This window comes from Podarcis pityusensis, assembly GCF_964106645.2.
Source record: "Podarcis pityusensis genome assembly, chromosome: 6".
In the NCBI taxonomy this organism is placed as follows: domain Eukaryota; kingdom Metazoa; phylum Chordata; class Lepidosauria; order Squamata; family Lacertidae; genus Podarcis; species Podarcis pityusensis.
The window spans coordinates 17,869,318-17,890,905 of NC_138030.1; the positions used below are offsets into that span (position 1 = coordinate 17,869,318).

The window sequence follows — 21,588 nt, forward strand, 5'->3', positions numbered from 1 at the left end:
AGCATACAAAAGAAAACAAGCTTGGTCCGAATGATACCAAGGTATCTGTTTGCGTTACTCCCTTCTGTACACGAGAATGCCAAGGAGGCTAACGACAGACTCTCATTCCTTTTCATATCTTTCCGTCCGTCCAAATTTGGAATCTAAAAATACAGTTTAAAATAGAAGCTACAGGGCGGGTGGCCCTCATTTTTTTTCCAAACAAGACACATAAAACCAAATTTAAATGCACATCAACAACCAGAAGGCAATTTCCACAACACATTGTCAACAGATAAGATTTAACAAACACATAACACACACATACCCGCTCCAACAACCGCAGTTAGACACTCCCTGTGATAGCAGATTAAGACATAATGCTTACAGGTAACAGTGGCAACAAAATGGACAAGTTCCTCCTGCATTCATGGAGCTTCCAGCTACTTTGGGCTGGTACTCATGGTAGTTTAAAGTGGATTTTATGCATCTGATGGGTAAGTGTTCTTTGCGACATCTACACATTGTCCTAATCCAAGTGGCAGTCCGCATTTCCTCTCATTTAACTAATATTTTCCTTCCAGTAGCACCTTAGAGACCAACTAAGTTTGCTATTGGTATGAGCTTTCGTGTGCATACACACTTCTTCAGATACAATAACAAACTTAGTTGTTCTCTAAGGTGCTACTGGAAGGAATTTTTTTTTTATTTTGTTTCGACTACGGCAGACCAACACGGCTACCTACCTGTAACTAATATTTTCCTGATCCACTGATACTGGAGTAAGGGAGGGGGTGGAATCATAAAATCTCAAATTACCAGAATGGATGTTCTGTTGTGTGACTCGACTTTCTTTTTAAACAGGGAAACAGATGCCTGTGCACACGCCCACAATAGAGCTCATGTTTCTGTAACTCAGAAGGTAGAGAACTAGTAGGGTTGCCATACGTCTGGGATTCGCCGGTCAAAAATAATGTCCAGGCGGAATTTCCAAAATTCAGTAAAAATGTCCGGGAAAACCCGGGCGTATGGCAACCCAAGTCGGAAGTGTTGGTTTTTTGCCGATATCCCTCAACAATAGCTCAAAAACTTCATTTAAAAAAAGAGATTTTGAGAGATAAAAAACTTATCAAATTTGCTAAAAAAAAAACTCAACAACTTTTTGAAATTTGGCAACCCTAGAACTAGTAACTGAGGGGGAGGAACATAGCACAAATACATGTGGTGTAGTGGTTAAGAGCGGTAGTCTCGTAATTTGGGGAGCCGGGTTCGCGTCTCCGCTCCTCCACATGCAGCTGCTGAGTGACCTTAGGCCAGTCACACTTCTTTGAAGTCTCTCAGCCCCACTCACCTCACAGAGTGTTTGTTGTGGGGGAGGAAGGGAAAGGAGAATGTTAGCCGCTTTGAGACTCCTGAAGGGGAGTGAAAGGCGGGATATCAAATCCAATTTTTATTTTATTTTTATTTTTATTGTCCACCATTGTGGATGGGAAGCACTGAGATAGAGTTCAATTGAAAGTGCTTATGTGTGGATGAATGAGTACAAAGGCACACATGGAAAAATCAGATTTGTGCGAGCCACGTGCACAGTAACACTCTGGTGTGTACACAGCCTCAGGATTTGTGGCCTTCAGGAAGTAAAGGATTTTGTTCACAATCTGTTGCACTTTCCCACACAAGGTTTTTAAGCAGAATTTCCAGACAGGAATTCCCAACACTGGAAAGGTAGTGGAAGAGTGTTCCCTTCTTATGGGTAGGGACACATGTGACTCATGAAGTAGCTCTCTTTGTGTTGGCAGTGCAAAAAGAGTAGAAATAAATTGGTTGCACAAAATGTGGTTAGGTATTACAGCTCATCACCTTTCATTATATTTTTTTATTTGCTTGTTTTACACACTGTAAACATTTATAGCTGGTTTTATGCTTTCGTTTGTAGATTATACATTGTTTGCAGTATTGCAAGGCTGAGATTTATTCCCTTGTTTGACAATGAATGATGGGCCCAAACAAATAAATGAGACTGGCTGACTAATTGGCTTTAGGGGAGAGTGCAGAAACCCAGCCCTTGGTATTCTGTATTCTCATTTTGTATTTTTCTGTTGTGATCTGCCCTGGGATCTTTGTATAAAGGACAGCATACACATTTAATTTAATAATGATGATGATAATAATACAAGAAGTGAGAACAGCACCTTAGACCAGGCATAGGCAAACTCGGCCCTCCAGATGTTTTGGGACTACAACTCCTATCATCCCTATCTATCAGGACCAGTGGTCAGGGATGATGGGAGTTGTAGTCTCAAAACTTCTGGGGGGCCGAGTTTCCCTATGCCTTCCTTGGACTAAGGCAGTTTAGAAATGCCCACAATGTTGTTTGTCCCTTTTTTACTAGATATTTTAAAAAACAAATGTGTTTCTATTTTGAAGATTTCAGAGAAGTTGAATAAATCATTTGCCTTGGTTGGACCTCTTAAGTTTATCTTATATTCTCAAAGAGGCTGTGACTCAGTGGTAGAGATGTACTTTGCCTAGAAAAGACCCCAGGTCCAGTCTCTTGCATCTCATGCTCAAAGAGGTTTCAGGTAGAACCACCTCTAATTTAATCCATCGGGGATGTTGCTGGTCAACATAGTCAATATTGGGCCAGTCAACCAATAGTCTGACTTGGTCAGTGGAGGCAATCTCAGATTAGGCTGTAATATTGAAGAAGTAATAATATTTACTTCATGGTAAACAATGATATGTTGTGCCATAAGGCATATTCACTTGGTCACCTGCTTTTTGTTGTAGCTCGCAGGCTCCACACATATTTTAATTTATTAAGCATATGTTTATATGCTGCTATTGATCATATTTTTGTATGTTGCTGTTCTTGGAATGATCTATTCGGCATACTTTTGGAATATATGTGTTTCCTATACAGTGGTAATTCAGATTACAGACACTTCAGGTTACAGACGCTTCAGGTTACAAACTCCGCTAACCCAGAAATAGTACCTCAGGTTAAGAATTTTGCTTCAGGATGAGAACAGAAATCGTTCTCCAGCGGCGCAGCAGCAGCTGGAGGCCCCATTAGCTAAAGTGGTGCTTCAGGTAAAGAACAGTTTCAGGTTAAGAATGGACCTCCGGAACTAATTAAGTTCTTAACCCGAGGTACCACTGTAATGCCATTCTTCATAAGACACTAAAATACTTAACATTAATAAAACTATAATGCAAAAATCATAATAATACAAAGGAATACCTGAATAAGGGTGCAGTCCTTTGTGTGTCTACTAAGAAGCAAGTCTCAGTGAGTTCAATGGAAGCTTACTCTCAGATAAGTGTGTGTTGGATTGCAGCCTAAAATATTCAAACTTTTGGTTGTGGTCCTCCATTTTGGAACTCTCTCTGCATAAGGTAGCCCACAACTGCCCATGCTGCTATCTTTTCTGCATAAAAGGAACTCTTTAGAACCCCAGGCAGATTTTTGTTTGAGTACCTGGGTGTCAAGCCATTTAGGGCTTTACAGATAAAGGTAAAGGGACCCCTGACCATTAGGTCCAGTCATGGCCAACTCTGGGGTTGCGGCGCTCATCTCGCTTTATTGGCCGAGGGAGCCGGCGTACAGCTTCCGGGTCATGTGGCCAGCATGACTAAGCCACTTCTGGCGAACCAAAGCAGCACATGGAAAAGCCGTTTACTTTCCCGCTGGAGCGGTACCTATTTATCTACTTGCACTTTGACGTGCTTTCGAACTGCTAGGTTGTCAGGAGCAGGGACCAAACAATGGGAGCTCACCCCATCACGGGGATTTGCACCGCCAACTTTCTGATCGGCAAGCCCTAGGCTCTGTGGTTTAAACCACAGCGCCACCTGCATCCCTTCACAGATAAATACCAGCACCTTAAATTAAGCTTGGTAGCAGAGAGCTGTGGAGCTCTTTCAAAGGTGGGGTGATTCATTATTAACCAGCTGTCTTCAAGGGCAGTTCCACATACAGTTCTCAAATGTAATCCTTTCTGAAAGTACCGTTTGACTTCTGAAACATTCAAAAACCAAGGCGCGACTTCCGATTGGCTGCAGGAGCTTCCTGCACTCAAGCAGAAGCCGTGTTGGATGTTCACTTCCGAAAAATGTTCAAAAACCGGAACACTTACTTCTGGGTTTTTGGTGTTCGGGAGCCAATTTGTTCGTCAACTAAGCCGTTCGAGAACCAAGGTACCACCGTATCATGTATTGCAGTATTCTGGATGGGAGGTCACTACTTCATGATAGCTGTGGTCCCCATCCAAGAGAGATTGTAACTGACATACTAGCCCAAGGTGAAAATACTTGGCTCTCTAGGGACAAAGCTGAATCCAGGAATATTCCCAGGTGCAAAGCTGATCCTTCAGGGAAGCGCAATTCCATCCAAAATAGGTTGAACACCATCTCCTTGAATGGAAGGAATTCTGGATAAACTGTAAGCTGGAATCTGGGAACTATTCTATTAGCTAAACTGAAGGCTTTGTAGCAGAATGTATATATTCAAAGCACATTTGTCAAGCTACATTGAAACTCCCTTTGGAAATGTCCACTCTCAGGACCAATACAGTTGAAATGCTCTCAAAGACAACCTTTAAGCTTATTTTCTTTTGAATGCTGTAGTTGGGTTTATTTATTTATTGCTAGATATCATTTACTCTTGAGTTTTCAGAACCATAAATCTCCTGTTAGTGGTAAATCCAATTATGAACTCATCAGGATCTCGACTGTTTACAAAGAGTGATTAATCATATAAGCCATGTGGAAGAAATAAGCAACTTCTGTGAAAGTAATCTCAATGTATGCTCTTAACTGGCAGCCTTGTGAGCCAGCTGGGTGAATAATAAACTGTGAGCTCCTCGATTTTTAATTTATTTTATTTAAAAAAACACACCTAAAATTGCATGAATGATTAATTGTGATAAGTGCAGAACTCTGCTTTGAAAAGTACTGTTAGAAGTAATTTTTTAATGATCCAGTGAATGGCTCTTAGAAATCCACAACCCACTGAGAATTAATAGACATTCTGCTAGTTTTCTGAAAGTCAGTTTACAGGGGAGCAGAGCTCCATAATTTTTTTTTTCAGATCAGAAGCAATGACATAATTGGCCAGATCTTTGGGGTAACTGATGGACGCATAGTCTCTGGCAAGCGACAGAGGCAATAACAAGGCTTTAAAGTGTCTTTGTGACAGTTTAGCACAGAGGAAGTCGGAGAATGAGAAAAATAATCAAGCAGAGGCCGCATACTTCTTTCCTTTCCTTTGATAGAGTTTCTACTTCATGCCAGCCATTTGTTATGCTTTGTATTGCTGCTGTTTGTTCTCTATGTGAATCTAATCTATAGAGGGGATGGATATTTTATATTGAAATTGTATGTTGTGAACCTCCCTGTGATCTACAGACAAAGGACAGTACAGTGGTACCTCGGGTTACATACGCTTCAGGTTACATATGCTTCAGGTTACAGACTCCACTAACCCAGAAAAAGTGCTTCAGGTTAAGAACTTTGCTTCAGGATGAGAACAGAAATCGTGCTCCAGCTGTGCGGTGGCAGCAGCAGGCCCCATTAGCTAAAGTGGTGCTTCAGGTTAAGAACAGTTTCAGGTTAAGAACGGATTTCCAGAATGAATTAAGTACTTAACCTGAGGTACCACTGTATACATTATCACCGTCATAATAGCTGCCAGTATTTTTGGTCTCTCCTTGGGGCTGCCATGATGAACCTCCACTCTTCAAAGTTCACCTCTACATTATTGTTGGTAGAATTTTATCTCTTAAGGTCTAGTCTTTGGAAGGCTTCTTCGTGTTCAAGCTTATAGAATTGCAGCAAGATTGTTTCAGCTGACACAGATGAGTAGGGTAGCTCAGTGGTTGTACAGGTGCCTTGCATGAGGAAGGCTTGATCCCTGGTTTTCCCTGTTAAAATATCTCAGGCAGCTGGGTTGGAGGACCTCTGCCTGCGATCTTTGGAAAGGTGGGGCCGTTCAGAGGAGACAGCCATGGTCTAGACCAGGAGTAGGGAACCTGTGCCCTTCAAGATGTTGTTGAACTCCAAATCCCATCAGCCCTATCCAGAATGGTCAGGAATGATGGGACTTCTTCTCCAGCAATGTTCAGAGGGCCACCAGTTCCCCTCCCCATCTGTAGGTGGACCAGTCGTATCAGCTTCCAAACAGAATATGCACCATTGTCACATTAATTTGAGGGTCAACCCTCAAAGTGTATAGCCTATTGTAGTTTTTTTAATTAGCCACTGAAAGTAGCTTGAAACCCATCAACTCCACCGCTCTGCGTACAGCCTAGTCTTCATTTCCTGCGTATGGTTTGGCTTGCTTGCTGCTGCTTCTTCTTTTAAAAAAAGCTCTTTATGAAAAGGTAGGCCATATGACTTGTTAACCGCAAAGGCAAGCCACATTTTTTACACACCACTATGAATCTGTGAAATGTGGACTGAGTGTTGGTGTGCCCAGTGGGAAGACTCCTCATGCCAAAGGTAGTCAGATGTGTTGGACTCCATCTCCCATGAGTCCCAGCCAACACATGGCCAGTGGTCAGGGATGACGGGAGTGGAACCCATAACAGCTGGATGGCATCATGTTGGCTACTGGAGAGGCCATGCACAGATAATTGTTTGATACAAGCAGGAGGAAATAAAAGATCCACCCACAAGCAGAGAGACTGTGTGAATTGGCTGTCAGGTAAAGGTTAATCACCCTTCAGAATAAATCTTTTCTCTCCACCCCCCACCTCCGCCCACCCCCAAAAGCACAAGCAGTTAGGATGAAGAGATGTTAAACTGCAGAACAAAACCCTCCAGAGGCCTTTAGTGTAGGATGGGACAGATGTGGAGGAGTTTGAATTCACGTCCTGAACTCCTGGGTCACTTAGTTGCCCTAGAGATGCATCTGGACCAGTCAAAGACGGGAGTACTTGATCCTTCCCAGCTGTTGCAGTTGTGGGAGGAGATTTCTCAGATGGCAGCTCTCTTGCATTATTCTGTTTCTGATGACAAGGGAACTCGGTTATGTGGACGGATGCTGTGTGCTTCTACTGAGTCTTGTGCATTGATTTAACACATTCTTATGAAACTATGGTTCCCAGTGCTGAGCTTGGTGTCCCCAAGAAAGCAGGGCAGTTGCTAAGGGAATGATATGTGCCTCCCCACCACCCCTCCAACTCTATACTGAATCGGGAGGTAGGATGAGGAGAAGGTTGGAGGTCTTCTTGTGTTTTTTTGTGGTGTGTATTTTTGTGTTTTGGTATTGTAAATCGCCCTGTGATCTTCGCATGAAGGGAGGCACAGAAAATAATAACAACAACAACAACAACAATAATAACAATAATAATAACAATGTGAAATTCTTAATTACTGAGGGGTGAGAATAAGACGGGAATGTAATTTTGAAGGTCATGGTTCTCATGGATATACCTAATCATTTGGATTGTTGTGCGCAGACGTGTTTTGCTTCCAAAATGATTGGCATGGCACCACCATGGCTCCAGTATTAGAGGGAATGGTGCATATGCATACACACACACACACACACACACACACACGAGTATGTGTACATAAGCTGGAGGGCAAAGTAATGAGCAATGGACACTTCCCTGCTGCCTAGATGGCTCCAAGGCCTTCATATTTCAGCTTGGAACGAGTTACGCTTCAGTTCTTTTTAAAGGAATTCAGGGCTATCCACTGGAATCCAATCTGCAGGTGGTATATTGAAAGTTCCAGGGTTGTAGAGTACTTGCACTTGAATATTTGGCCATTGACTTGGAAATAGACATGGGCTGACTCCAGCTCATTCAGCCGAGTTCTCCTTTGTCAGGGACAAGGAGTAAGGCCAGTGCAGCTGAGGCACTGGAGCCAGCTCCTGATTATTTCCATATAAAAATGCTTTGAGTATAAATTTATTTTTCCTCCTCTCTTTTTTCTTGTCAGTCCTAAATTTAGACTCGTGGAGAAGTTCCTTTGGCAGGGAGGGGATGGCAACCGTGACAAAATAGACCTTGTTGGTAGTTTTGAAAGTTCCTAGCAGAAAAGAAAGAACTGGTTTCATTCATGTCTCTGTTTTGTCCACAGCCCAACGCTCTGCTCATGAACTTCCGATGGTCGAGACTCAAGATGTTGACAGTTGCTTAGTATATGGTGGACAACAGATGATCCTGACGGGCCAGAATTTTACTGCAGAATCTAAGGTTATATTCACAGAGAAGACACCAGGTATGCTGTTCGTTGTATTATTTTTCTAATTAGGCTGGTCAAGGAGAACCATGTCTTACAGGACTGCGTCCTACAAACGGTCATTCAAACAGGGCCAGCATAACCAGAAATGAATTACCTTATTGGAACACAGCAACGCTTTGATTTCTGACCTGAATCATACCTGACCTCAAAAAACAAAACAAAAATCTTGAGCGTGGACTCATTGTTTTCCCTAGCCAAACATCACACAGGTTCAAACAATGGTGATGACTAATAAGAATACAGCACATTTCACTCACATGCAATTATAAAGCAGTTAAGGCTGACCCTTAAAGCTCTGACTCATTTTGGAGCTAGTTAGTAATAGCTGCCACCCGCTTTGCAATCTCTCAGGGACCGGCTTCCCCTTCAGAGACGTGCCACAAGCACCTCATGCACCTCATGCAATTTAACCTTCTTTTGTCATTATTGTTTGAAGCAGCAGCCAGCCATCCCTGGCTGGCTACATTGTAAGCTGGTTCTGAAACTTGCAAGAAGAAGCCTCCAGGGCTGCACAGGAGCTGCTATTTGGTGGTGGTGGTGGTGGGAGTTGAAAGCCTCATTGTGCCTGTGTTGGCCAGTGTGCATGCACAGAAGTGCACACATAATGGAGGCTGCTGGCTTTCTTGCCTGAATTAGAAGGTCCCTTATAGTGTTTGCTTAAGGTGGCTTTGCAAAGGTCCACAAAGTCTGTTAGCCCACAGTAAAGTAGCCTGCCTGCCCATGCATACTCATCTTAGCCATTTGTGGAATACTGAGGGTCAGGGAGGGAGAAGTGAGGAAGAACCAGCTCTCATCTGCTTCCCTCTATTTGGTGCCTTGGAGTTGATTTTTACTCACCACAAGTGACCAGCAGTTTGCAAACATGAATTAATTGAGCTACAAGGCGGAGCTAAGCCTAAGCCTTGCCCCTCAATATGCCGCAATGCCCTGGTCCTTTATGGAACACCACACTATTAAAGCATTACAGAAAGTTCAGTTCGGTTCAGTTTATTGTGTTTTAGCAAACAGCCATTACACACATAGAAATAAGAAGAACCACAATACTGCTACTAATTGTGGTTTACATTTCTACTCCCTGACCTTTAGAGGATAAATCATTTCCTATACCCCCTTTAAGTTTCGTTACATGAATTTGTAGAATTTCTTAGCAAGAAATTTGGATGTTCTAAAGGATATATACGTCTCTGCATCAGACAACAGAAAGCAGGGCTATGCAGGAGATAGCCTTCCCTTCTGTGATCTTAACAGTGGGTGGATGTAGTTGTTTCTAAGATAAAGAGGGCATTCAAGGAGTACATGAGTTGCGACTTCTATTGACATAGAATTGCAGCCACAAACTCTGTTCTCCTTAGAATCTCCTTTATGTCAGCCCATCCAATCTTCTCATGGAAGGAGGTTTAGTCTTGCCGGCGTATAGGCTACCCTCCTTTTAACATCTACCAGATAGCTTGGCAGGGATTAATAGAGTGGTACCTCGGGTTACATACGCTTCAGGTTACAGACTCTGCTAACCCAGAAATAGTACCTCGGGTTAAGAACTTTGCTTCAGGATGAGAACAGAAATCGTGCTCCAGCGGCGCAGCGGCAGCAGGAGGCCCCATTAGCTAAAGTGGTGCTTCAGGTTAAGAACAGTTTCAGGTTAAGAACAGACCTCCGGAACGAATTAAGTACTTAACCCAAGGTACCGCTGTACAATGAAATGAAGGAAGCATACAATTTATTAGATTGACAAGTCTTGATCTCAGCAGTCCATGATTGCCTCTTGGTATCTCTCAGCCTTTGGAGTGTTAGTTCTTTAGCTCTCTCAAAATCCTGCATCACAGAAGCGGAAAGATGTGCTGCTGCTGCTGCTGCTGCTGCTGCTGAAGCAATATACTACAGGCATCGACCATTTCACACGGGGGGTTCCATGCCTAGCCCCCATGTGCATCAGCGGAACGTGTTCCATTCCATTCCATCTCCATTCCTCCCTCTTTTGGGTCCAAAAGGACCTGCATGTCAGCATCCACACATCAATTGGATCGCCTCCTGTACTCAACACCAGCTTTTGGAGAGCAACAGCAGGATATGGCAGTTGCCTTCAAGCCCTTCTTGTGTGCTTCCTGAAGGCTTCTGACTGATGATCTAGCAGGGCTCTTCTTATGCTCTTAGGGATGCCTTCTCAAGTGGTGTCCTTCACATCATCCAGAGTGACCATCCCTAAGAAGCAGCCATTCCTTTAGGCACTTCTGTATCTTTGTGTTCAGGAAAGAATGTGTCATGCTCTAAGATGACCTACCCACCACCCTTCTCCTTCGCCAGACTAGATGCATAATATGAGGTGTGTCTTATTTGCAAACCCCGGCGGCAGAAGGATGTCCTTTATACTTGGAAGCACCATTTTCAAACGTCTTACAATTGGAGGTCCTACACAGGTGGAGCACTTAATGCTAGTTCATTCAAATATAGGCAGATTTAGAGCTGTCCATGGCAACTTTTCTTAACAGCACAGTTTGACTTAGCTTGCATGTTTCATACCAGAATGCTGATGAGCAGCTCTGAGGGCAAGCAAAGCCACAATAAACCCACTGTGAGTGGATTGTGCATCCTCCTTCTCGGTGACACTGTCACTGCTAATTTCCTCTTTCAGATGGCTGAGGCTAAGAAAAGGCCCACATTTTTATGAAAGAAAGAAGAAAGTATGCCAGCACTTGGAGGGGAAATGCTTGCTTATCTCTCCATTTCACTTTGATGACTCATGGGGACATGTACACCCTAGCTGTACTTTCACTCATCATAAGACCAGACCAGCCGCGCTGCTTAGTTAACACTAAGCAAAAAGGGGGGAAAAGGAGTGATTATGATGTGGGCAGTGGTGTTATATACTGCATCCCCCTCTGGGGGATGCTGCATATTTTTGAACGAAGTACATTGCATGCCTTGCAGCCTCCCTCCCCAAGGGTCTGGCCACTATTAGCAGAGCTAGGCTGCACAATTTACCCTTGATATAACTGTGAATTCAAGTTATATCCCCTTATAGGATTGTATGTTAATTTATGTGGGAGGAAGTAAAGAGGTGCATGTGGGAATACTGCAGGTGTGAGGATCAATGCCTGCTGCTTCCCTCTGGTGACCCAGAATATTATTGAGAATAAACAGGGCTGGCATTGGTACTCAGCATCGCCAGGCATCTGGGCAGGGCCCCAGCAGCCCAGCAAGAGCTGTGGTGGCAGCTGGATCTTGGAACTCCCCATGCTCATTTATTCTCAGTGACCTCATTGCTCTAGGGAAGTGGCAGCCCACAAAGACCTGGAATGGTGTTGCATCAGAGGCATGATGGGCAGTGCAGGATTTACGTATAAGCTAAACAAGCTATAGCTTAGGGCCCCACTCTCTTGGGAGCCCCCCAAAAAATTAAAGGAAAAAAACCTGGATGTACATTTCCAAAGTAAAAAACAAATAAAATAAAACCTACATACAGCAACCGTGTTTGGCGTTGTGTAGGCTTCTATTTGTTATGTGCAAATGGCTTTAGATACCTATTAGGTCCCTAAATTACCATATATATTCAACACACACAAAAACAGTGAAAATTTGTTGTTGACAAAGGACAGCTGGACATATATAGGGCCCCATTACTTTCAGTAGCTTAGGGCCTCATCAAACCTAAATCCAGCCCTGATGTTGGACAGTCACAATGGTAGGCAGTTTGCAGCTACAAAAGTACCTCGGTTTTTGAACACCGTAAACCTGGAAGTAAATGCTTCAGTTTTCAAACATGCCTTGGAAGTTGAACATGCCACACGGCTTCTGCTGAGTGCAAGATCCCGAGGCCTAGCTGTCAGCTATTGAGTTTTCGGTTTTCAAAAGTTTCAGAACTCGAACGGTCTTCCGGAACGGATTATGTTCAGAAACAGAGGTACCACTGTACTTGGCACATCTCACAGCACTGATCCTTTATTGCAAGCAGGTTGGCCAACCAAAAGGCCCACCAGTGTAGACACAGCAGAGAACACTGTGCTGGCATGGGTCTCAAACCTGGAGCCAGCCTTGAGAACTGAGTCTTCTCCTATCTGCACAGCTCTATCCTGGGTTTTGTTTCTTGGACTCACAGGAAAGTGACAGAACGTTGCCAACAGGCTTCTATGTAAGTGGATAGCTTAGTTACGGAAAAGTCATATGGGTAGTGAAAATCTCAAATGAATTCAATCTTCATTCCACACCACATTGATGTTGAGAGTTCATGCAGTGCCCCCAGCTAAGAGGGTGAGCTTTGCAAGTCCATAGTCAGAATCTCAGCTCAGCCTTAAATTTACTGGGTGACCATGGGCATTATTGTTCAACATCAACCCTCTTCCTTGTCCTCTGTAATGGGGGATAATATTGTCTGTCTGTCTTACAGGGTGCTTGTAAGGGTTATGGAGTGGATGCATGTGCAGTGTTTGGAACATGGGATGGAGAGTTTTTCCTAATCTCCTTGCCTCTCCCTCTCTACACCCTATGCTCAAATCTATCTTGAAGCAATCTATATTGCTTCAAGCAAAACTTAAGTCCTGGCCAAGACTGAAGTTCCAAACTCAGCCCCTGTTCCCTCATACCAGACACAGCCCCCAAGCCCTGAAAAAGGAGGGGCCAAGAAGCAGTGAATGCCTTTGAAGGCGCAGATATGTGTCCATAAGTCTTCAATATATGGAACCTCTGGCAGTTTCTCCTAGGTCACTTCTAAATTTAATCAGAAAAGTATCATTTCTAAGTTCCAAATGCCTGCTGGAGCAGAGAGAGAGAGAAAAAAAGTTAGGTTATCCTTCCACATCATAGGGACCTCAAACCTGAAAGTGCTGTAGGTTCTCAGTTTGCCATATATCAATCTTGCGCCTTGAAAATAACTGACCCTTGCTGTGTTGATTTGACCACACTACATATTAATGAGATCAGCAAGCAGCTTATAAAAAGACACAGTCATTCTAAGCGTGGCACAGGAAATGATGGAAGGAAGTGAACTCTGGGGGACTGGGAGTTTGCAAGCTTGAGAGCTAGCAGCAACTGAATAAAGCAATTGTTTTCAGGAGACCTGTGTGTGCACTGCACATGTAGCATGTTTATTTATGCCCATCTGCGAATGAGGCATAGTGTGTTGAGTTGCACATTGCGCACTTAAATGAACGTTGCAATGATTTAGCTGCTTACCCGCTCCTCCAGGTGGGTGGATAGGAGTAACAATTGCTTCTGGGGAAGTGTAACCCTTTTGGCCATGTCTGGATTCCTAAGTTACTGCATCAGCTCTCAAATACCGTGTGCTGTGGAGTCATTTGGCATTTTCGCTAACCGGTGATTCTTTAGTTAACTACTGTGTCTATTTATATAGAAGCCAGTTTCCATTGTTCAGTCACACTCCTGCTTGACCAAGAAAGAAAACCCAGGATAGGCCTGTATAATAAATAGGATAGCCTTGAATGACTGGGGATAAGTATGGCTTTCACACCAACGGCACCCCCTGGTGCACTCAAATATGTGAATGCTGGCCATTCACTTTTCTATGGAAGAGTAGAGAGCTGCATTTAAAGAGACTGGCCTCTATGTCTGTCCTCTTTCCATGTGAACAAGCTGCATGACCCTCAGTGTGGTGCAAGGTTCTGTTCTCAATGCACACACACACACACACAGAGAGAGAGAGAGAGAGAGAGAGAGAGAGAGATGTGCAGGAACAGTACCTGCCACAATGAGTGGCCTGGCAAGCTGCAATGTAGTCATAGAATCATAGAATTGCAGAGTTGGAAGGAATTCAGAAAGTAAAGAACTGTGGATTCTTCATTCGTCTGCTATAGCCAGTGTGGTATAGTGGTTAAGAGCGGTAGACTCATAATCTGGGGAACTGGGTTCGATTCCCCGCTCCTCCACATGCAGCTGCTGGGTGACCTTGGGCCAGTCACACTTCTCTGAAGTCTCTCAGCCTCACTCACCTCACAGAGTGTTTGTTGTGGGGGAGGAAGGGAAAGGAGAATGTTAGCCTCTTTGAGACTCCTTCGAGTAGTGATAAAGTGGGATATTAAATCCAAACTCTTCTTCTTCTATATATATAAACAATATTCACTTAGTCCAATCCAATATAATAACACGCAACAAAGTCACTTTCTGTGAACAAACATTACCTTCAAACCTCAATTCCAAATATCATTATTTCTTTTTCAGGCAGGGCTCTTCTTGGGTTCTTACAACAGCTTTCCTTAACTAATATTTTCATATCTGCCCTATTCTTTTGACTCTTTAATTGGTTTTAACAGAGTTTGACTTTGTATTTATCAACTGTTGTGACCCGCTTTGAGATCTCATTGTGGAGGGTGCGTAATTATTTCAATAATAATAATTGATCATTATGCACAATCTTCACTCATCTCTGTCGACAACATGGACTGGTGCAGGGTTTAATGAAATGCTCTGCATGTTCTGGACTACAGGGATTAGAAGTGCTAAAACATCATTTCTGGTCCCTATATTTATGGCTGTCTGGATCTGCTCCCAGATCCACTATATTCCAGGGCATGGCAGAACGATGGGGCTCTGGTATGTGGGGGCGAGGAGAATAATAAGGCAATGGAGGAACATGTAGACTCCCTTTCCAAGGCCAGACATATAATGCTATCATCACCGTGGATAGATATGCAAAGCCGTGACACTAGGCAGCATGAGATTTATTTATTTTTTACCTTTTTGTTGTGGCCTCTAGTGTACTTGGCAGCAAGGAAAAGCTTTCCTGTAATGCAGCCAGCAAGTGTCAGAAGGAGAACGGGGGAATCCCAGAAAAATATTGCAAAACTTTGGGGGAGGGGGGTCTTATTATGAAGACAAACATATTTTTTTTAAAAAAGAGTGGCCGTGGAAACTGTGTTGCCATAGCTGAAAGAGAATCACTGAGACAGGGTGGAATCCAGTGTTTTGGAAGGTCTCCCCGCATGACACATGGTTTTGGAATTTTGCAGCTGGTAAGCAAGCCCTCATTAACAAAGGCAGCTACTACTGGCCTAGATTCCCTGGCTAGCTTTCCACTATGGGGGCGCCTAGAAACAAGCCTGTCTGTGATTACCCAGCTTTGCAACGTGTTTGTTTAAAGACAATGATTGCTTTTTAATTCATTTGTCTTGGAACGGACAAAAGGCAGAGGCAGGGAGAGGGACCATCTTCTATCACCTGTTGAAAGCTAATTGATCACATTAAAAAACCTGGCACAAGGATTGGAATTCCCTCTTCTCCCACTTAGTCATCCCATCCTGGTGTGACTCATTTTATTACATGGAGGTTCCCAGTGGTTTTATTTTGAGTGGAGCTTTTGTTTCGTGAAGTGTTGGTGCGTTTTATTCTTTAGATTTTTGCTAAGTATATTTCCATGAATTGGCAAAAAGACATTAGTCAAAAGCAATGCTGGAACTGCATTGGCCCCTGCTGTTTCACTACTCAGCTACTGTTATGTTTCGTGGTGGCTTTAGCTGAATTTTTCAAACAAACGGCTGAGGGAGGAAGCGCCTTTAAACTTGTTCTCTTGGTGCAAAATGTCAGTTTTGGGGCTGGGCTACAACTTGGATGACTAACGCCCCTGGCCCTTTCCCAACCATATCTTGACATACATCTTTGGCCGCCGTGAATCATCGTTGACTTCTCTCTCAGTGAAATTAAAGCATTGGCCGCAGCTCAACATCAGACCAGCTTAATTGGCTATAATGGGCTAGTCTCTTGACCTACATGAATCAAACAAGCCCACCTCAGGACCCAGTCCTTCTGAAGAAATAAAACAGTCTGTTGGCTCACCAACATCAAATTCTTTTAAGCTGCGGTAGCTTCTCTAAAGTTACAGAGTTACTTCTTGTAGGGCAAGCAAGAAGGGGAACATAAGAACTGCTATGCTGGATCAAATAAAAATTCTGTGCAGTCCGGAACATCTGCCTTCCACAACCTCCACTCTCGGAAATGTAAGAATCAGAGCATGATGGATATGAACAACTCTGTTCATGCATCATGGACGGCTAATTGCACCTAACTGGTGACTCTGGGTAGAGATTCACATCTTTATATGAACTGAAAGATGCAACCACCTTCTGGGTAGTGGTGCCCGCCCTGTGGAATGCCCTCCCATCAGATGTCAAGGAAATAAACAACTATCTGACCTTTAGAAGACATCTGAAGGCAGCCCTGTTTAGGGAAATTTTTAATGTTTTATTGCATTATTATTATTATTATTATTATTATTATTATTATTATTATTCTGTTGTGAGCCACCCAGAGTGGCTGGGGAAACCCAGCCAGATGGGTGGGGTAGAAATAAAATATTATTATTATTATTATTATTATTATTATTATTATTATTATCCAGCCAGTTCAGTGGGGCCTGGATAAGGCTTGCAATGAAGGTGAATGTCAGAATCGACTGTGCACCCAAGAGACTGATTTTGTATAAGGCTCATAAGAAAGTTGCCTTGCTCTGAGTCAGACCATTAGGTCAGACCAAATTCTGTAATTCCTGCTGATGTGACTCAGAGGAATTTCATCAGCTGCAGTTGACATTTCTCCCTCAAAGATGACTGAAGTCTTGCTCACACTTTGTGGTACCACGCTGTCACCCTGATCCTAAACCCCCATATAGTTTCACAGGTGTTTGTGTGTGTGGAATTGCGTGTCCAAAATTACCCAGGCTTCACTGTGGAAAGATAGAAATGCCTTCAAGTTGTGGAGCAAAAGTACTGATGCGTTTGGAGAGTAGCTAAGGTATGTTTCAAGGTGAGTTAAGGCCAGCTCTGAAATCTGGTGGCAAAACAGCTGGTCCGCCATTCCCCATCTCTACTACCGCTCTTCAAAATACTTCATAGTCTGTTACTGTTACCTTTGCAACATCTATGTTCACCATTACTCCCATTTCATAGATGAGGAATTGAGACCAAGAAGATGGGCCGCAAGCCAGTTTAACTAAGCACCAGTTGGGAGCCTTGCCAGTGGCTTTTGTGAGAGGTGGATTGTATCCATAGCGAATTTTGGTCCAGGGCCATAGAGGAAGACTCTGGCAGAGGTGGGACTTGGACCCAGATTGGTCTCCCTCATTGAGGCTCCGATTTGTATTGTTTGGAGCAGATGTGCTATTGGAAGCTGCAAGCAGACAGCTCCTCCACAATGCGTTCAGTAAACGTTACTTACTTTGGACATTTCATTTGACAGCCTGTCAAGTCTCTGCTGTGAAAACCTCAGAGTGAGCTTGCGAGAAATGCAACGAGAATTTCCCAAACCTCCCAGTCCATCTCTCATGCCAGCTCAGCTAAGCTGCGGCAGAACCTACGTTTTTACTGCCATTTCACAAACCCGTAGTAATGAGTAAGGGACCGTGAGCAATGTGTACAGGCTCGGCGGACCCTTTAATTGGCTAATTAAGCCAAACAACTCTGAGGGTACTGTAGCAGATCAAGCAGGATTTACCTAATGCAGACTGACATCTTGACTTCCCCCAGAGTTTGGCACAAAACTTGTGGTCCGATCACAGCTCGGGATAGACGGGATAGAATTACACTTTTTCTTAAAAACTCCTTTCTTTCTGTAGAGAGTTGCTGACACCATCAGATCTGGTGCTGGAGCTTAATTTCATATTAAGTCTCCCGGTGCCAAAATACGTTGCTATACTGTAGTATGGAGTTAGAAGTGTTGCCCAACAAAGGCTGGCTTGATGTGTACTTAGCGTGCCACAGTCTGATTTTTTGGGTAGGTATAATGGTTCTCACCACACTTGCAAGTGTGCCTTGTGTGTTCCAAGTATATATTCCAGTAATGCACATCTGAAAGACAGACATGAGCCCCATACATACCAAAACCCAGGGGCTTTTAGGGCATATCCATACCACAAACCTACAATGGGTTTAGAACACATTCGTCCACCAGTTATATCTATATTCTATTTTTTAGCTAAGATTGGCTCTCAGATTGGCTTGCAATTAAAATCCATACGAAGGACAAAATCAAAACATTTCTACATAATTCATAAGATCCAAAATAAAGATACAAAAAATCAACAATGGTAACCCTCTAAACAATATCCAAGCCCAAGAGTCTGTTCAGCAGCCTCAGCCTTTGTAGTTGGAGTCAGTCTGGGTCCTGCCAGGTGGGAAAAGGCCTGCAAGGCAGGGAGAAGTTCTACTAGGATTTATAGCTAAGATGAATATATCATTGTTATATTGGCTGTCATATTGTGGTACTGATTTTCCTGTAAGCTAATTTGGGTTTCCTTTTGGGAAAGAAAAGCAGGTTATACGTGGAACGAAAGGTCCCAGCCCACACAAGCATCCCATCTGCTTATTTTATACCAGTCTGATGTCATTTGTTTATTTCAAGTTTTTGTACCCAAATTTCCCCCAGTCCCTCGGGGTGGCTCACATCACCACTTAAATTTACAACAGTTACAACATCCCACTTTCTACATGCAGTAGAAGCAAGCAAACGAATTAGTCAGCCATATACCTTGAAACAAAAATCTGAACGGCAGCAAAATAAGAACCAAAGAACAGGAGTGTCTAGACAAATCTCTTTGGAGGAAAGGACACAAGGAATTGCCTTATATTAAGTCAGGCCACTGATCTGTGCAGCTCCGTACTGTTTGTACTGACAGTAGTTCTCTGGGGTTTCAGAGATGGAATCTTTCCTGAAAATGCGTGGGATTGAACCCAGCACCTTCTGCATGCAAAGCAGATTCTGTACCACTGACCTGTGGCCCTTCCCCAAAGGGGAACTACAGAAAGGGGTTCTTAATAATAATAATAATAATAATAATAATAATAATTTTTTATTTATATCCCGCCCTCCCCAGCAGAAGCCGGGCTCAGAGGGGCTAACAACATTAAAATGATACAACATTCTAAAATCATTTCATTATAAAATCAGTTCAAATCAGATTAATTGCAACCACTGGGCTAGAGTTCTGTGAGGATTGCCAAAGGAGGGGGTCAGGCTGTGCCCTGGTGGAACAGCTCTGTCTTGCAGGCCCTGCGGAAAGATGTCAAGTCCCACAGGGCCCTAGTCTCTTGTGACAGAGCGTTTCACCAGATTGGAGCCGCAGCCGAAAAAGCCCTGGCTCTGGTTGAGGCCAGCCTAACCTCTCTGTGGCCCGGGACCTCCAAGATGTTTTTGTTTGAAGACCATAAGGTCCTCTATGGGGCATACCGGGTGAGGCGGTCCCGTAGGTGCGAGGGTCCTAGGCCATATAGGGCTTTAAAGGTTAAAACCAGCACCTTAAACCTGATCCTGTACTCCACCGGGAGCCAGTGCAGCTGGTATAGCACCAGGTGAATGCGATCCCGCAGCAAGGACCCTGAAAGGAGTCTCACCGCGGCATTCTGCACCCGCTGGAGTTTCTGGGTCAGTCTCAAGGGCAGCCCCACGTAGAGCGAGTTAAAATAATCCAGTTTGGAGGTGACCGTTGTGTGGATCACAGTGGCTAGGTCAGGGCGAGAGAGGTAAGGAGCCAACTGCTTAGCTTGGCGGAGATGAAAAAATGCCGCCTTTGTTATAGCTGCAATCTGCGCCTCCATGGAAAGGAGCCCCTTCTCCTTCATATTAATAATTGGTGTTCTCATAGCTACTCCCCACCCCCAAGAATCCTAGCAATTGCATTGTGATGAGAGTGCTGAGAATTCTGTTAGAGGTTACTTGCCTCCGTCCTTACAGAGTTACAGTTCCCTGGGAAGAAGGAAGGGCTCTTAAACCAATTTGTCTATTCTGTGCAAGTCAGCCTTAGGTTTTGTAATAGATAAATCCTAGCTACTTTGTCGATGATGCATTATATCAGCCAAAATTGCTTTGCAAGAATATGTACGTTAGGGAGAATTGCTTACAAAAACGTGTGTATTAGGAGAAATTGAGACCCAAATGCTGATGAATTTCCACGAGGACTTTCTTAAAAAACAATTCCACAAACTGATTGGGAAGCGTGGAGACCTGCCTTGGAATGGGTGTTTCCCATACTTGGGTCTCCAGCTGTTTTTGAACTACTATTCCCATCATCCTTGACCACTGGTCCTGCTAGCTGGGGATGATGGGAGTTGTAGTCCCCAGCTGGAGACCCACATTTTGGAAATACCGGTCTAAGTAAACCATGTCGTCCAAGAATGCCTACAGCTATCTCACTGTGACCCTCTCTACCACCTTCCTTAGGAAGGAGATGCCTGCAAATGATCAGTACTTAGTCCATACAAAAGGGCCCAGGGCCAGTTTCTTTAGGAGTGACCATATCACCGCCTCTTCCAAGGGGACAGGGGCCACCCACTCATGCAGTGAGTCATTGCCCGTGCTCTAGAAACAACCAGTCAGGCCCCCTCTGTTGATAAGCCAAGAGTGACAGGCATCAAGAGAGCACGTATAGCCGCAAGCCCTTTGTCCACATCACCAGGCTGCAGAAACTGATTCCACAGCACAATCACATACTGTGGCACTGGGTACTTCAGTTATAGCTGCAAAAACTACAAGTAAAGCTGACAGTTTTACAGAAAAGGAAACAGAAGAACCCAAGCTTGGGAATGTAGGAAAGTCCTGATCAGTGATGCCCAAAGGATAACTCTTTAGGCCCCTTGCACATAGATTGCAAAGGTGGATGAGTTTGTAGTAGGGTGCAAAGCCTCATCCCATTGCCCAGAGAAACTTTGTGTTCAGCAAATTTGTATCCCACCTTAAACAGAGGTTGCTAAGTGGCTCACATGACAATATAATAATCTGAATAATCTGAAACAGGCAGCTGGCTATCAGCAGTGCCAGAATTTTAAACCACTGCATAAAACTTTTCTTTAAAAAATCACCCCATTTCCTTCCAAGCAGCAGTTTAGTAGTAGCCAGAAGAAAAAAATGTAACACCACATTTTAGCAACAACAGAAACAGAATTTGTTTCTTAAATTCATAGGTCCCAATTCATAAAATCCTTTAAATGTCAAAAGGTTAAATGGGGCCTGGGAGTTAATTGAATAAAAATTGAATAAATAACATAAGACACATTTTTTAAAAATGTAATAAACAATATCTGAAATATTAAGCACTAATTTCACACCTATTTCACTTTCCCCTGCCTAGTAGCTGCTGCTTCACAACAAACAATAGGTGACAGGGTGGCCATTTTGCTCTCTCTCCCAGCAAAACAACACTGATTTCTTAAATTTATTCTAGCCTCGTCTATTTTGCCATAAACTCGCAGCAGTGCTAATATTCAGAGATGTTAAGGGAAAAGCAAATATTGACTATCTAAAATTAGGACTTGTACACTCAAGATTATAAAAGCAAAGCAGCAAGCCAGATGGAACATTGTATTTAAGCAGAAAGGTCAGTACAATTGCTGCGAGGTGTTTACTTTTTATATGAGGGCACCA

At 43.5% G+C, this 21,588-nt stretch overlaps 1 protein-coding gene across 6 annotated transcripts in view; it reads left to right on the top strand.

The window, feature by feature from the left end:
• The window catches only part of NFATC2 (nuclear factor of activated T cells 2), a gene marked incomplete at its 3' end in the record, with an annotated part of 133,689 nt that overhangs the window by 57,195 nt on the left and 54,906 nt on the right, over positions 1-21,588 (top strand). For all 6 annotated transcript variants that reach the window (XM_081011092.1, XM_081011093.1, XM_081011094.1 and 3 more), the window contains exon 6: positions 8,071-8,211. In XM_081011092.1, the coding sequence (XP_080867218.1) occupies positions 8,071-8,211 (141 nt within the window). The remainder of the gene's footprint in view (positions 1-8,070; positions 8,212-21,588) is intronic.